Consider the following 13579-nt stretch of genomic DNA (forward strand, 5'->3'; position numbering starts at 1 on the left):
GGGGAGCGGAAGGGTCTAGTTCGTCGTCCGAGACGTCGCCTCAATCGGGAAGCATGGGTCGAAAACCGTACCCTTCACGTAAAGGCAAGAGTAAAGCGGCACCCCTAAGTAAAAGACATGTGCGTAGTAGCAGCGGTTACTCCAGCCATAATGAAGAAACTACTTTTAGCATCTCGCACACACCGAGTTTCAGTGAACGGATACATCCCCCAAGTAGGTTTTCTGACCTGCATTCGCGGGATCTTAGCGAAACGGAATGCGAGAAAGGGCACAAACACAGAGGGTTATCTAAACTTAGTAGAGAAGCTTTCCAAATCAATGTATAGTTTTTATAAAGTATTTTCGTTACTTACAATCATTAGAGTTGTATAATCTGTTTTGTTTATACGTGAAGAAAGGTCTAATTTAAAACACTTTTTATATGAAATTCATTTTTTACATGGAATATGATAGGAAAGCATAAACAGTGGCAGGTGCCTTCGACGGGGAAAAATTGTTTTTCAAATAAACATGCTTCCCTATCTTCCGTTAATGGGATGTGCCAAAATGAGCTTGATAATAATCTGTATAAATCCAATGTATGTTATAGAGTTTATAGATTGTTACATACAGTTTTACAAGAACAATAAGTGAGCCTCACACTAGTTATATGTGTTACAAACACAATGTCTCTACATCACTCCGAAGCCGACAACTTCATCTTTCCCACACAAAATTCAAAGAACTGTCATTTTTGGATACACCTTTTTATTGTACAATTGTCAAATGTAAACAAATATAATAAAAATGTTGTGTTAACAAACCCGAGTGTTCTTATTCGGTAAAATCGAACGGTTTAAATGCTTTCCGCAAGCTGGCGACAAGTTTTTCTTCAATTTCCTTCTTCACAACGCACTCTTTCCAGTCTATCTTATCTGGCAAATTTAATATCGGACCTGACGCTAGCACCTGCCTCCCAAAATTGATTGGAAAATTCATCGACGACTGTATTTTGGTGTACAAAATTGTTTTGTTTGGCAATTCCACACAAAAATATGGTACCCCTTTTGCTAACACTTGATCTAAACGATTATGGGATTCCAGTTCCTCCAAAACGAATCCATGACCTTCCGCTTCATCCTATATAATAACAGAATGATTCAAGGTAAGTAAACAGCAGGCCAAGTCCCCATGTTCCTCATGCAGTATGCAGAAGTTATAAGTCAACAGTTGAATACCGCAAAGAACATGTAAATGGATGGTCACTAATAAATAATCGCGTTTTACATTTTTTGCAATTTTCCTAAGAAACACTGAGATTACACAATCAAATGCTTTTCATTAAACAGGGTTCTCTAAACTAAATAAAACAACATAACATTGATTTTTTTAATGCAACTTTTCCAGTTTTAATGGCCATTTAGTAATGTCGTAAGAAATAGTTATTGTATGCTGTTCTGAACTTCACTTTATTTCGTGCTCGGTGTCCCATTTTTAAACAGATATCATTCGATTGCACAATTATTTGTTTCACTTTATCTACCCTTACTGTTAGCGAGACGCTTAGCCTACCCATTCAAACCTAATAAAATATCAATTTAACGTTTGCTATACAATAAGAACGTTCGACGTAGTTTGCATAATGGTAGATTAGTCTTAGTCTATTTACTCACGTATGCAGCCATCCGGCTATCACGTGTGGGATGACAAAAAACTCAATTTTTTTCCTATTGAAAATGTATAGCTGATTAAATCTCTTCCTACAGGGTTTATCCCAAAAGTAATGAGCCTTTTTTCAAAAAAATAGATTTATTGATTAAACATGTAATACAACTTGATATTCTTCAAAATACTCTCTTCCTGCGTCTATATACCTTTGCCAACGTGTTTTCCAGCCTCTGCAACTCTCTTTACAGAATGCTGTTAAGGTATAGCTTGTTGTGGCTTTTTTAATATTGTCCGAGGTTTCCAGATTCTTCCCTTTTCACATTTGGGAATAATAAGAGTCTGCCTGGGATATAGGGGGGGCCATTTTCTACCAAATCATATTCTAACGACATCGCTGTTGACCATAAGACGCTGTGCTGTAAAGTCAAGGAGGGACAGACTATATACAGCTACCTCAGGGTACACCATTTAGTTTTTCTTTTTAAATTCTACCTCAGAGCACAACTGGGTTCCAATACAACAAGAAACTCCTAACAAAGACTGAAAGCTCTTATAAACTTGAAAGACTAGAAAGCCCCCCTCAAATTCCGTAAGTTCGTAAAATCGGAATTAACATTCGGATATGAAAAAAATAGAAAAATCTTACAGTGCTTTTTTGAAAACAAACACAAACGGTCGATTTAAAAACAAATTCAGTTCTGTTCTGTTAAGAATAATCCAATAAATCAGTCAGGACAAGAAATATGCGATATTCCCTGAAACACACGCTTTAACACGAATCTCACAGATTCTTCTCAGAAACAAAAAAAAACTCACTTTTAATACACCACAACCGACTCGAAGTCAATAACAATTAACTTTGTGGCTGCTCGGATGGTAAGACTTCTTTCGCACATTACACTTTTTTAAACTCGAAATTCCATGCCTAAGTAGTTCTTGCACAACATTAAACTTGTTTGCGCATAATTTTACTTACCTGAGGAGGATTACGTTTTTTTTTAAAAATTGCATAGCCGGCTGGAGTACCGGTACCAAAATTACTTCCTCTCCGTCGCCAGAACTGATAAAACACTTGCATCGCGTATCTCGCACGTGACATTGTTTGTCGAAAAACGAATTAATTCTTGTTCGATAACAATTTTTTACCAACGCCTGACCAGATAAAACTTTAAACTCACGTAAAGAATTTCGATTAAATGTTCCCTTTAGTAACTCGTTTTAAAATTATCATACAAACTAAATACAACCAATAGAATTAAAAATTTAAACTGATTATATTTCATTCGAAAATAATGGGAAATAAGACAGGATTAAAAAGATTATCCCTATCTTTCAGTGAGTACCCTGTATAACTCACAGCATTTTTCTCTTATTGTGCTTCCTTTAGAAACATTTTGCTCAGCTATTGTACCTACCCGAAAAATGTCCTTCAATTCTTTCTGAGCAGCCAAGGGAATGGGTACAGCTTGAATCTGCATATGAGACGTTTTGTAATTCCTTTCAAAAAATACAGGTTCCATCTGTTTTAATATGTACATACTTCTTAAGGCATCTTTGAACTTGTCTACCTCTACCACTACCGAATCCGGCAATGCAATTGAAGACTGATGATGTTCAACTGGACAAATCAAAAGATGTTGATCTACCAAGCCACCTGTAAGACACTTATGATTAAGTATAAAATAGTGTAGAGCAAATCACCTTTTGCCACCGCTAAATACACCGAATTTCCAACTGCTACCACCAAGTGCTTTTCCACTGATGGACTTGCCAAACAAAACCAGCACTTACTTTGATCAAATTCAATTTTTTGGCGTTTTTTATGTTTCACCTGTTCTGGTTCTGGTGAGTTAGTGTCGTAGAAATACTGTATGTTTTCTTCTGGTTTCCTTTTATTTTTAAACACTGTAAATTTAATAAACTAATCAAAATCAACATGGAAAATTAAAAAATAAAATCAATGTTTCATCAGTTTGATGCTTTCCAATTATCAGTCACACTAAAGAAAACCTACAATTGTGATATTCTTTATTTTGCCATATATTGGAAACACGACAATAAAAAACTTCTAATCACCCATCATTTGCCCAAATACATTGCAATGAAAATTGAATCATTTATGAACATGTTACTTACATATATTTTCCAATTCTACCAAATTGAAGGGGCACTGTGTTTCATCGGTCGTCCTTTGCATTAAATCTTTAATGGACATTTTATCTATAGGTGTCAAACTCACAGCGTAAATCCATTTCTCTTTATTCGCGTTTCCGACTCTCGCCAATCCCAAAAATCGAGTCGCAATTTCTAGCGAGGAGTCGTTACCAACCGGATTCCGAAATGGCGCACGCTCATAAAATTGTCCTTCCAAGCCACTTAGGTGGTAACGTGGTTTTAATTGCAGTGCTAGCCACGCTGCTACGTTTGTGTGCATATTTAAACCCACTTTTATCTAAAAGTATGAAAACGTACTTCAATGTAGGGTTCTAAACGTGAATCTGTAATTATTAGTTTTTACATCCGGTTAATCTTAATAAGTTTCAATCAAATTGGGGTGGTTCTTCTTATTTAAATTATATGTAAATGTGCTCCGGCTAGCTTTCAGTCCTCTTCTAGCCTTTTAAGGAAAAGGGTGAAAGGAATAAATAATAAGTCAATAATGAAGTATGAGACGATTCTTTTCTTTCTTTAAGGTTAATCTTGGATGCAATAGAATCCACATATTAGTAAATGGGGTTTGACGCGAAACGACCCTGTAAAATGGTTAAAAAGCATTAAGTCGCTAAAAATGACACTTCGCATTGATAGGAAACATTCGACTTTTATTTATAAATGAAGTAAACGCAATGACCGTCAAGTACTAAAAGAAAAATTAATTGTAAACAACCTGTAAAGGTGGTTCAATCGTCTTTACAATCAAATAAGTAATTTTTAAGTAGTATTGTTATGTTGGTTGCAATGTTGCATACCGTTATATTGTTACAGACGGCCAGACTCGAATACGCCTAGCGGCGGGCTCAGATTTCTGTATACGATTCTGCACGGACCGACTACAGAATCCTAGTTGGCGTGGATTCTTGGAAATTTTTCAATTATCTTGTTTTTCTGCGAAAATCGTCTAAGGCACGGCGATTACTTGTCTGTCTGATGGAGGTGGTACCTCGCTCTAGGCGTAATTTTCGTTCTTCGGGATCTACTCTGAACGATTTTACCTCGGATTTTACTTAAAAATGCACGACACGCTCTGTAACAGTGACTCGCGTAGATTCAGCACCGGTGACTAGTGACTACCCACTAAATGCACTAATACTTATAAGTTCGTCATTTGTAAGTGTTGATCCTCAAAAATGAGCTCAAAATACAAGAATTGAGTTTTATGCGTTTATTACAATAGTAAACACCCATTCAACATAGGGAAGAATTATACATGCGAAGTCATTTCAATATTGACACCTGACCCAGGATCAAAGCTTTATGGTACACAGAATGTAGAAGTGTTGTGCTAAAAATGTACAATAAAGCAGACCAAAACCTACTCCAAAAAACCCAACGACTTGATATTTTCTTTAGGAAGTCTACGTTTCTTCTATTTTGCTCAACAGCATTAAAAATGACTTATTACCAAGGTTTTGGGTCGGTATGTTTGTAAAAAATTCTTGACAAAAAAATTGTGTAACCACGAGGAAACAGACTAAAAGAATTAATTGATCACAATTACCTTTTTTTAGTTCCGGTTTGGCCGGAAATTACACAAAATTGAACACCCTGTATATTTTTATTTTTGAGTGGAAAACCTTGCCCTGTATATGTAATATCACAGACAACATATACTACAGACGGTCAATCTTAAGGGGAAAAAGCACGCTAAGTTTTGTTTCAAATGTCCCCTTATTTAAAAGCCTGCTATCCCTCTATTTTGCTCCATCTATTAGCGCATACAACAATGTGTTGGTTCTTCTACAGATTTCTTTTATTGGAATGGTTTTGCAAATTGTCTAGGGAAAGAAGTATTGATACTTTATTGTTAGAAAGCTGTCCCACAAGAAATCCCCATAATTTACATCTGGGGCGAAGTGCTGATAATCTTTGCAGGTACACATCACATACAAAGCAAATATCACTTTATATTCGCAATTACGTATTACTCGTTGTCTTTGGGTGCATAAGAAACGATATATCTAACTTGCACCACTTTTCGAATTCTCGAAAAAAAGTGTAATCTCCGTGTTTGTTTATATACCTACGTTACGTACTCTACTTGCCTACTTGTCTCTCCGTTTGTGGAATAAATCTTGCAATCAGCAATTTAACTTCATTTAACTTGGATAAAGAAAACCTAAACGTAAGCAAATTTTCGAATGATTATTTGTATCATATGTAATAAATCCCATTTAAGGTGTGCAATTATAGGTCAATTACAGCGGTAATTGCATTGTAGAAAACGAAAGAGCCCTGCGATAATTGCACATTTCATGGGAATACACTTTAACAATTTTATAAGTAGGTAAGGTGAGTTTGTAATGTTTATTCGGGAAATATTCCCCCGAATTACACTCGTGCATCAAAATAAACCTGATAATTTTTAGCGCATTTTCCAACGAAGTTGGGTGCGCTATTGCAGCCACTTTCTCTGTCCGTCCGTCTGTCCGTCTGTCCGAGTACTTCTACAGTTTTCAAGATATTTAGTTCGTTCTTTTTGCATTCGGTAGCGTATCGCTCTGGCACCTGAGTCAAAGAAAATCTTGACGATTGAACTGCGCATGCGCAGGCTGCGCAATGTTGACTTTTTTATTTATTAATATATTTTGTTGAAATTTTAATCACAGATACTTGTAGTAAAGGCAAATATATCGCATACAGTAAAAATCAGATGTGCGCATGCGCAGAATGCGCAATGCAAACTTTCTTATTTATGGAGATATTTCTTTGAAATTTTAACCAAAGATACTTATAGTAAAAGCAAACGTATTGCAAATTGTAAATATGAGATTAATAAGCGCATGCGCAGGACGCGCAATATCAACTGCGCAGTAAGTGTCAACTTCCTTATTTATGAAAATATTTTTTTTAAATTTTAACCATATATGCGTCTAGTAATGAAAAACGTAGCGCACATAGGTATGGCCTTTGGAGAAGTATTGATCAATTTATGGAAAATGCGCTGAAGTTACACTTCATACTTTGTTAAAAGAGCATTTTGATGCGCTTGTGCAATTACCTACGAAAATTGTCACAAAGCAAAGTTTTAATAGCGATCCTCGAGATGGTTTATAGTTTTGTATCTATTACTGTCTGCCGGTTTAGTGTGTTGTCACTTCACTCAACCAAACCATGTGTATTGTATGCAAAAAAATCCCCTGAATCCGTAAATGACAGTCTAGCTGACCGGAAACTCCGGGAACATATTGCTATACACAAGAAAACGAAGAAAATATGGGAAAATATCGTTTTTTCGCATTTGACTTAATTAGGTATCTCGTATTCTCGTTAACTATTCCTCTTACGGAAAAAATGAAGAGAACGATTTGCTTAGAATCGATTTTTCTATCAGATACAGTTGGTATGATTTTTTATTAAACAGCGTGCCAAGGGCCTATTATAAAGTTACTTTCTTGTTCTGTTTCTGGGGTTTCCACTAAACAGGCCACTAAACTAATTCCACAGTCCGTCGATTTGCAAAACTCATCGGGACAACAGACAATTGTTGGAATAGGTTGTTTTACGGTTCCACCATCCATAAAAATATTGAAAACGCTCCGGGAGTCATCCAGTTTGAAGGACAAACCATTGAGAAGGGCGTATCAACAAAAACAAATGGTAATTTTTGGGATTACTTTTTTTGTATTTTTCCAGAAAAAACAATAACATTTAAAAATGAACGGTTCTGTACCAACTGAAAATTCGATTCTAAACAAATTCATTTCTATGAGCTCGAGCAATAGTTGACGAGATAATTGGAAGTCAAATGCGAAAAAAACTGCATTTTTCCATTTTTTCTTGGTTTTTTTTTTGTATAGCAATATGTTCCGGGAGCTTCCGGGCAGGGAACTACATAAAATACACTTGGTTTCGTTGTGTGAAATGCCAACATCCAGTTTAGAATACTTTTGGAGCTAATTTGACTGGACAGCGACGTCGGAAGTACGGGTCAGAGGGGGCGAGTGGCCCCCTCAGTTTTTACACAAGGTGGGGCCGCGCCCCCTCTAAGAAAGAGTAGATAAATCACTAAAAAGCGACTAACACATCTTCTACTGCATGTGCATGCAGAAATTACAAAAAGTGTAGAAGTAGAGGATATATTGAAAGAATTTGCCAGGAAACCACGGAAAGGCGGAAAATTTTTGGATATATTTAATTTTTTATACTTGCTTTTCTTTACGATGCTCAATAGTGCAATAAACAGGGACAAAATTTTTGTAACTTTTGTATGTTCTAGTTCTTCATTATTTTTTAAATAAAATATTAATGATCTATGGCTATGGTTTTCTCAATCGAGTCAAGTATCTCTGAGTTGCTCAGTTGCATGTAACTAGACATCCTCCGACACTTTTTTAAATTTTTTTCAAAACTTCTTTCAAAAATACATTATTTGATTGATTAAATAAACAGGTTTCAGGGTCACTTAAAAAACCCACTGCTTTGCATTAATTCGTACACAATTTTGCATGGGAAGGACCTTTCAGACTCAATGGTCGCTGATTTTTGCCCCCCCCCCCAACCGTTATTCACTTCCGACGTCGCTGTGACTGGACTATGTTGACCCTACACATTGACATAAAATAAAGTTCGTTAAGTGCTCTCTCCCCTAATCAAAAAATGTTGTGATGGTATTATCACAGATACATATAGGTAGGCAAGGCCGTGCGAGGGGGAGGGGCGAGGAGCGCCAGGCTCTGGACGCCAAGTCGGTAATTCCATGGAGTTAGGAAATCAAACAAAAGCGCCTGCATTTTGATCTCAAATTGCCATGGCACCACTGATTTTCTTAAAAGCGCCAGTTTTTAATTATCCAATTTCTTGGATTTAAAGTTCAGAAAATTAAAAGCTATAGTATGCATGGATTCGTAATTTTTTTCTCTACAAAAAACCTAAATAGACTTTCTCTCTAAAATAATTAGAGAAGTCAATAATCAGAAATGAAAAAATTACTATTGCAATTCCTATGGTGCGTTGTTCAAGTCACCACCAGGTATAATAATATATTTATTATGGAAAAACAAAAATTATGTTTATTATTCTAATAAAATCTTTCCTTGTCCAACCTCATAATTTTATATGTGGAGGCCAAATTTAGTTTCCGCCCTTGTATAATAACCAAACCCGCTCCATCAATTTTTTAAATGTTTAGAAAAGAGAAAAATGAAGAATTAAAATGTATCCTATTTCATGTAATTTATGATGTTATACAAGTGAGCGCTTATCTTATCTACGTAAAAGCCGGCGTTGAAGCCGAGGAAATAAGGTTTGAGTATATGTATTTTATTTTTACAAAAATGACTCCATCTATTACACACGTTTACCACACACAACAGTTTTCTGTGCGTCTACCACATTTTACAACAATTTATTTCGACTGCTTCAAGGTAGACAACACACTAGTCGTACTCTATTACGTGTTGCGTTTATTTCTATAGCATTGCATTGACCGTCTGTAGTATATGTTGTCTGTGGTAATATGTAAATGATGTATCAACAGTGGCTTTATTTAAATGCATCAAATAAAAGTTTGTATACAAAAAATAGTGCCCCCCGGGCTCATTTCCTAGCCATATGTCTAGGATGCCCCATACATTGTTCTCATCTTGAATTCTATACTAGCTGGAAAGAGCGCAATGTTACAAGCGAGGCATTTTTGTGGGTATGGAACCCACAATGTAAAGGCATTACTATCTTTGTTTAGCATACATAGAACCACCATAGTCTGTCCTTTTCTCATGCCGCTTCCTCAACAGTGTTGTGACCCTTCCAGGATAGTATAATGTGTTCTCACTTGTGCATAAACTCTTCTTCAAACCTAATAGATAGACAGGCACCCTATTGGTTGATTTCATAAAAAGCAAACACATTTTGTGTAGCAGTGAATCTTTTAACATTGATTTCCTTTTGGTTACATTTTAATAAACATAAGTACTTACCTACCTCATAAATTATTTACCTTATTAGTAGAATCATATCTCATAACTTCATTGGGCCACTGTGATGTAACTAAAATATCGACTCCTCTAGAACTCCCCCGTTTGCACAGGTTTTTTAAGAACACTGCGTCCTCCAAAGTGTACGTGTACTCGTTACCGCCCACCTGCCCATCCGATGAAATTCCACTCATGTAAGCCACCTTTATCCCAGTACTATTCGTATACACTCCACGCTTCCCTAATAAAACAGTTGAATTAATTCAAATCAACATCAAAACTCCTTGAAAGCTGTAGGAACCTAAGTAATGTACATTAGGGCATAGCTCGGAACCGTCTTCCGGATAAAACTTAACGTGCTCTTCCTTATTAGGGCCCAATACGTAAGTCGGTACTTCGACTGCAATCAACAAGATCAAGGATTACAGTATCGAAGTTTACACAAACCTTTTTTTATGCCAAACTTGTAGGTGTCGAATTCTTTATTGTTAACGCCGAAAAAATTCCCCACACAAAGCAGCAAGTCAAAGGGACCCGATTTTTTGTTTATTGCTTCAACTCTGTTGAAGAGAGTTATAAATCTGCCCTCAACATCTCCACAGATCAATCTAAAAATATTTTTGAAAATATTATGAATCAAAATAGCGGGAAAACAAACGTCACGGCGTACGTTTGGCGCAGTGAAATTGAGTGATTTTGTGAATTCTAAACTAGAAAATTACGTACAAGAAGGTAAGGTGCTTACATTTTCTGTTTTTCTGCCATAATTTACAAAAAGAAGGTTTATATACTGCGTCAATTAAGTAGAAATTACAATAGTGTTGCCATCAGGACGTAATTGTAAATCAGGCCTGTTTTAAAGAACGTTGACCACTTTTAATTAACTGATAGTTTAAAAAAATATTTAAACGTAGATTTACGTACAGACAAGAACTTTTAAACACAAGATTTGAATTAATTATAATTTGTAGGAGGTTATGGTTTCTGTTTATGTTGTGTCGCAATTTACGCTACGGCTCTGATTTAAGAATGTGTCTACTATATCATATCAATTATTAATCGAACTTCATTATTTGCATTCGGTTAATTTACAAATGGTTTGTTTTGCGTTTTGTAAACATAACAGATTTTTAAATGAAATTCTACTAATTTGTAAAGTGAATCGAGTATATCATGCCGTTTTTGAGACTTGAAAATATAATCTTCATCCTCTTCTACCTGAAAGGCCTTTTTCTTAATAACTTGAGGCTGTCTTGAATTAGCTTGAACACAAATCAATTTTCTAATTACAAACAAAGATCACAATTTCACATTCAATTTCTAGCGCACTCGTATGAAGAACTCGCAGACATTCCTTTACGTCGATGACGCTTTAAAACAGACGGTGGCATAAATACACCGACCCCACAAACAGTTATTTATATAACAAGAGCGCGAAGTTCAATTTCGCGCATTGAGACTGAAGGTATTTTAACGAGGCGAAGCCGAGTCAAAATATCAGTCAAATGCGCGAAATAACTTCGCGCTAGCGTTATATACAATATTTTTTCTACAACTGAACCGATTGTTAATTAAATTTGCTGTTTAAGTTCAACTTTGTCACGTGCGCGAAATACTTTTTTTCATGTTGACGATTTCGCGCACGTTGTCAATAGCAACCTTACTTATTAATTAACCGTTTAAAAATCTAGTACTTCGCGTTTCGAAATCCGTCAGAAAATGACAGGTTTTTTTGACAGTTGTAGAAAATAGTATATTAAGATACAAGTGTATAATCAAGTCTTTAAAGCACGCGCAACGAGTTTAAGGGCACGACGCAAAGCGGAGTGCCTTTAACGTTGCAAGTGTTTTAAAGACCAATTATACACGTGTATCTTATAGTATTTTTTATTATACCTGCAGTATAATTTAAAAATAGGAAATTCAGTGAAATCATATTGACGTTATGCTCGAATACATGTCTAATTAAGTGGGCTGGGTGTTCGTAATTTCACGATTGCCATGGAAATGTCACTTGACGTTTGCTTATAAAAATCATCGTCTTTGTGAATAAAACGATTTCCGTTGAAAAAGATAATACACCGTCCATTAAATAGCTTGTTGTAAAATATAAACAAACGTTGGTAGGTATAAAATCCAAATCCAGTTAAGTCTATTATAAAGAATATGAAAAGTTGTTTCCATGGATGAATAGGAAGTTATACTTACGAATAAAGTCTTAAATGCATCGAGAATGCTGGCATATATGAAGGAAATGTCAAAGGTATTTAAATGTTCTATCTTTTGGTACATTCATTCAAAACTTCACTTATTGCTGGGACTAAAAAGTGGACAGATTTGGAAGCATACCCTAAATTACGCGCGTTTGTAAAAGCTTCAACCAAAGGATGGGTATAGGCCAAAGAAATGTTCTGCATTTACAGAAAGCGACTTAGGAAGATTTTTTATTTCACCCAGATGACAGTTTCAAAAGTCATACTTGAAGTATCGTTACTTAGCAACTTTAAAGCACGTGTGTTTTAAAGGCCTTTTTTCGCACGCATTTGAGTGTTTAAAACGGAGATTGTGATCCAGGTATAATAAAAAATATTTTATTATGATATTGTCTTTCATTTTTTTAATGAATGATGTAACATCTGCAATATGTATTTCAATGAATATTTCAATATGAATGTGTATACCTACCTACTTATCGCATTCGAAATGAATTGTTTCCAATGTGATCACATCATTGCCTTTTTTTATACGTTCCCATGCAACGTTACATAGATACATACTTTAGTTCATGCATGCGATAACAAAAATAAGTTCCCTGTCTACTCATAAAAAGGAAGCTTGTGATTTCTTTATTGCACAATTTAAAATAAACTGCCTATAGCAATGTGAGTTTTTATTTTTACGCATCAGCTAATGACAAAATCTCACACCACAAATTTCTAACATAATTTACCAAATTAAAAGTCTTTCTAAATCCTTGTCTGTCAAAGCATCGGGATCACAAATGACATCATCTTTCCACTCGCATTCTTCTCCATTAAATACATAGCCTGGAGGACACTTTAATTTTTGAATCTTACCTCTATGATCGCAATGATAATAACTTGTACAATCGTGTCTATCAAAGAAATTATAATTGCGCCCTGTGCATCGTGGGTTTCTGTGCCGTTTACAATGCTCTCCCGGAACACACCTCTGCAACTGTGCATTGAAGGTTGTCCCACTAGCACATTCTTTTACGTTCAAACGAATTTCGTCGGTGCTCACATCTTTTATACACTCATAGTATTTCCTGCAATTCTTCTCCTTTGGTATTGAAAAATTCCCATCTCCCGTGCAAAGTCTGTTCTCTATTCCATTATCCGGTTGACATTCAGGGACGTTCTCTGGATAGTCGCACCTCCCTAATTTGGCATTAAACTGCATGCAAATTTGACATTCTCGCACTCTGGATAATAAAAAGGAATTTGAATGTGGTATGCGGTCACAATAGTAATACTGCTTGCAGGAATTCATATACCGGAACTTTCCTGTACTGCTACACTTCATCTCTGAAATCCAAAGAGATTGTAGTCCAAATAAACGTTAAAACAAAAGATCTAATGGATTCAACGTCAGTTTTAGACAAAATCTAATCTAATTTACCTAGCAAAGGATAGCTATATCTACATACCAGGTCTTATTTCTCCTTCGTAAATTATTTCTATTCCCCTTGTTGGTGGTATAGTTGTACCAGCATCTATTAGATATATGTTCCATTAACTCGATTGTAAATGTATTATAAATAAAATTAGTTATCATAC

The 13579-nt window shown here is 35.6% G+C and overlaps 4 protein-coding genes across 7 annotated transcripts in view; 2 read left to right on the forward strand and 2 right to left on the reverse strand.

The window, feature by feature from the left end:
• The window catches only part of LOC116168781 (Down syndrome cell adhesion molecule-like protein Dscam2), a 164277-nt gene extending 163475 nt beyond the window's left edge, over nucleotides 1-802 (forward strand). For 3 of the 4 annotated variants that reach the window (XM_031484766.1, XM_031484780.1, XM_031484772.1), the window contains exon 22: nucleotides 1-802. In XM_031484766.1, the coding sequence (XP_031340626.1) occupies nucleotides 1-326 (326 nt within the window). In that variant the 3' untranslated portion in view covers nucleotides 327-802. The other variant, XM_031484787.1, reaches the window with a different exon arrangement.
• Nucleotides 705-10779, reverse strand: LOC116168857 (CWF19-like protein 1). The gene is made up of 8 exons (XM_031484855.1): nucleotides 10525-10779; nucleotides 10227-10387; nucleotides 10081-10179; nucleotides 9803-10020; nucleotides 3784-4099; nucleotides 3349-3552; nucleotides 3063-3301; nucleotides 705-1119 (listed from the first exon to the last, which is right to left on the reverse strand). The coding sequence occupies exons 1-8, from the start codon at nucleotides 10542-10544 to the stop codon at nucleotides 814-816; spliced, it is 1563 nt and encodes a 520-aa protein (XP_031340715.1). The 5' UTR covers nucleotides 10545-10779; the 3' UTR covers nucleotides 705-813.
• Nucleotides 10398-13579, forward strand: part of LOC116168867 (cytochrome c oxidase subunit 5A, mitochondrial-like) — a 19188-nt gene continuing 16006 nt past the window's right edge. Inside the window, exon 1 of the mRNA XM_031484867.1 lies at nucleotides 10398-10511. The gene's annotated coding sequence lies outside the window, so the exon portion shown is untranslated. The remainder of the gene's footprint in view (nucleotides 10512-13579) is intronic.
• LOC116168850 (dentin sialophosphoprotein-like) overlaps nucleotides 12691-13579 on the reverse strand; it is a 2285-nt gene continuing 1396 nt past the window's right edge. The window contains exons 2-3 of the mRNA XM_031484843.1: nucleotides 13450-13515; nucleotides 12691-13327 (exon numbers count right to left, since the gene is read on the reverse strand). Coding sequence (XP_031340703.1) covers nucleotides 12726-13327; nucleotides 13450-13515 — 668 coding nt within the window. The 3' untranslated portion in view covers nucleotides 12691-12725. The remainder of the gene's footprint in view (nucleotides 13328-13449; nucleotides 13516-13579) is intronic.

The sequence above is a fragment of the Photinus pyralis genome, unplaced genomic scaffold (assembly GCF_008802855.1).
Source record: "Photinus pyralis isolate 1611_PpyrPB1 unplaced genomic scaffold, Ppyr1.3 Ppyr1.4_LG1, whole genome shotgun sequence".
Taxonomy (NCBI): Eukaryota; Metazoa; Arthropoda; class Insecta; order Coleoptera; family Lampyridae; genus Photinus; species Photinus pyralis.

Bases quoted from the DNA above. Each gene is read 5' to 3' on its own strand.
- LOC116168857 (XM_031484855.1), bottom strand. From the start codon at position 10,544: ATGGCAGAAAAACAGAAAAT. The intron at 10,180-10,226 runs GTTTGTGTAAAC...TGTTGATTGCAG, and splicing joins CAAGTTTGGCATAAAAAAAG to TCGAAGTACCGACTTACGTA. The intron at 10,021-10,080 runs GTTCCTACAGCT...CTGTTTTATTAG, and splicing joins CCCTAATGTACATTACTTAG to GGAAGCGTGGAGTGTATACG.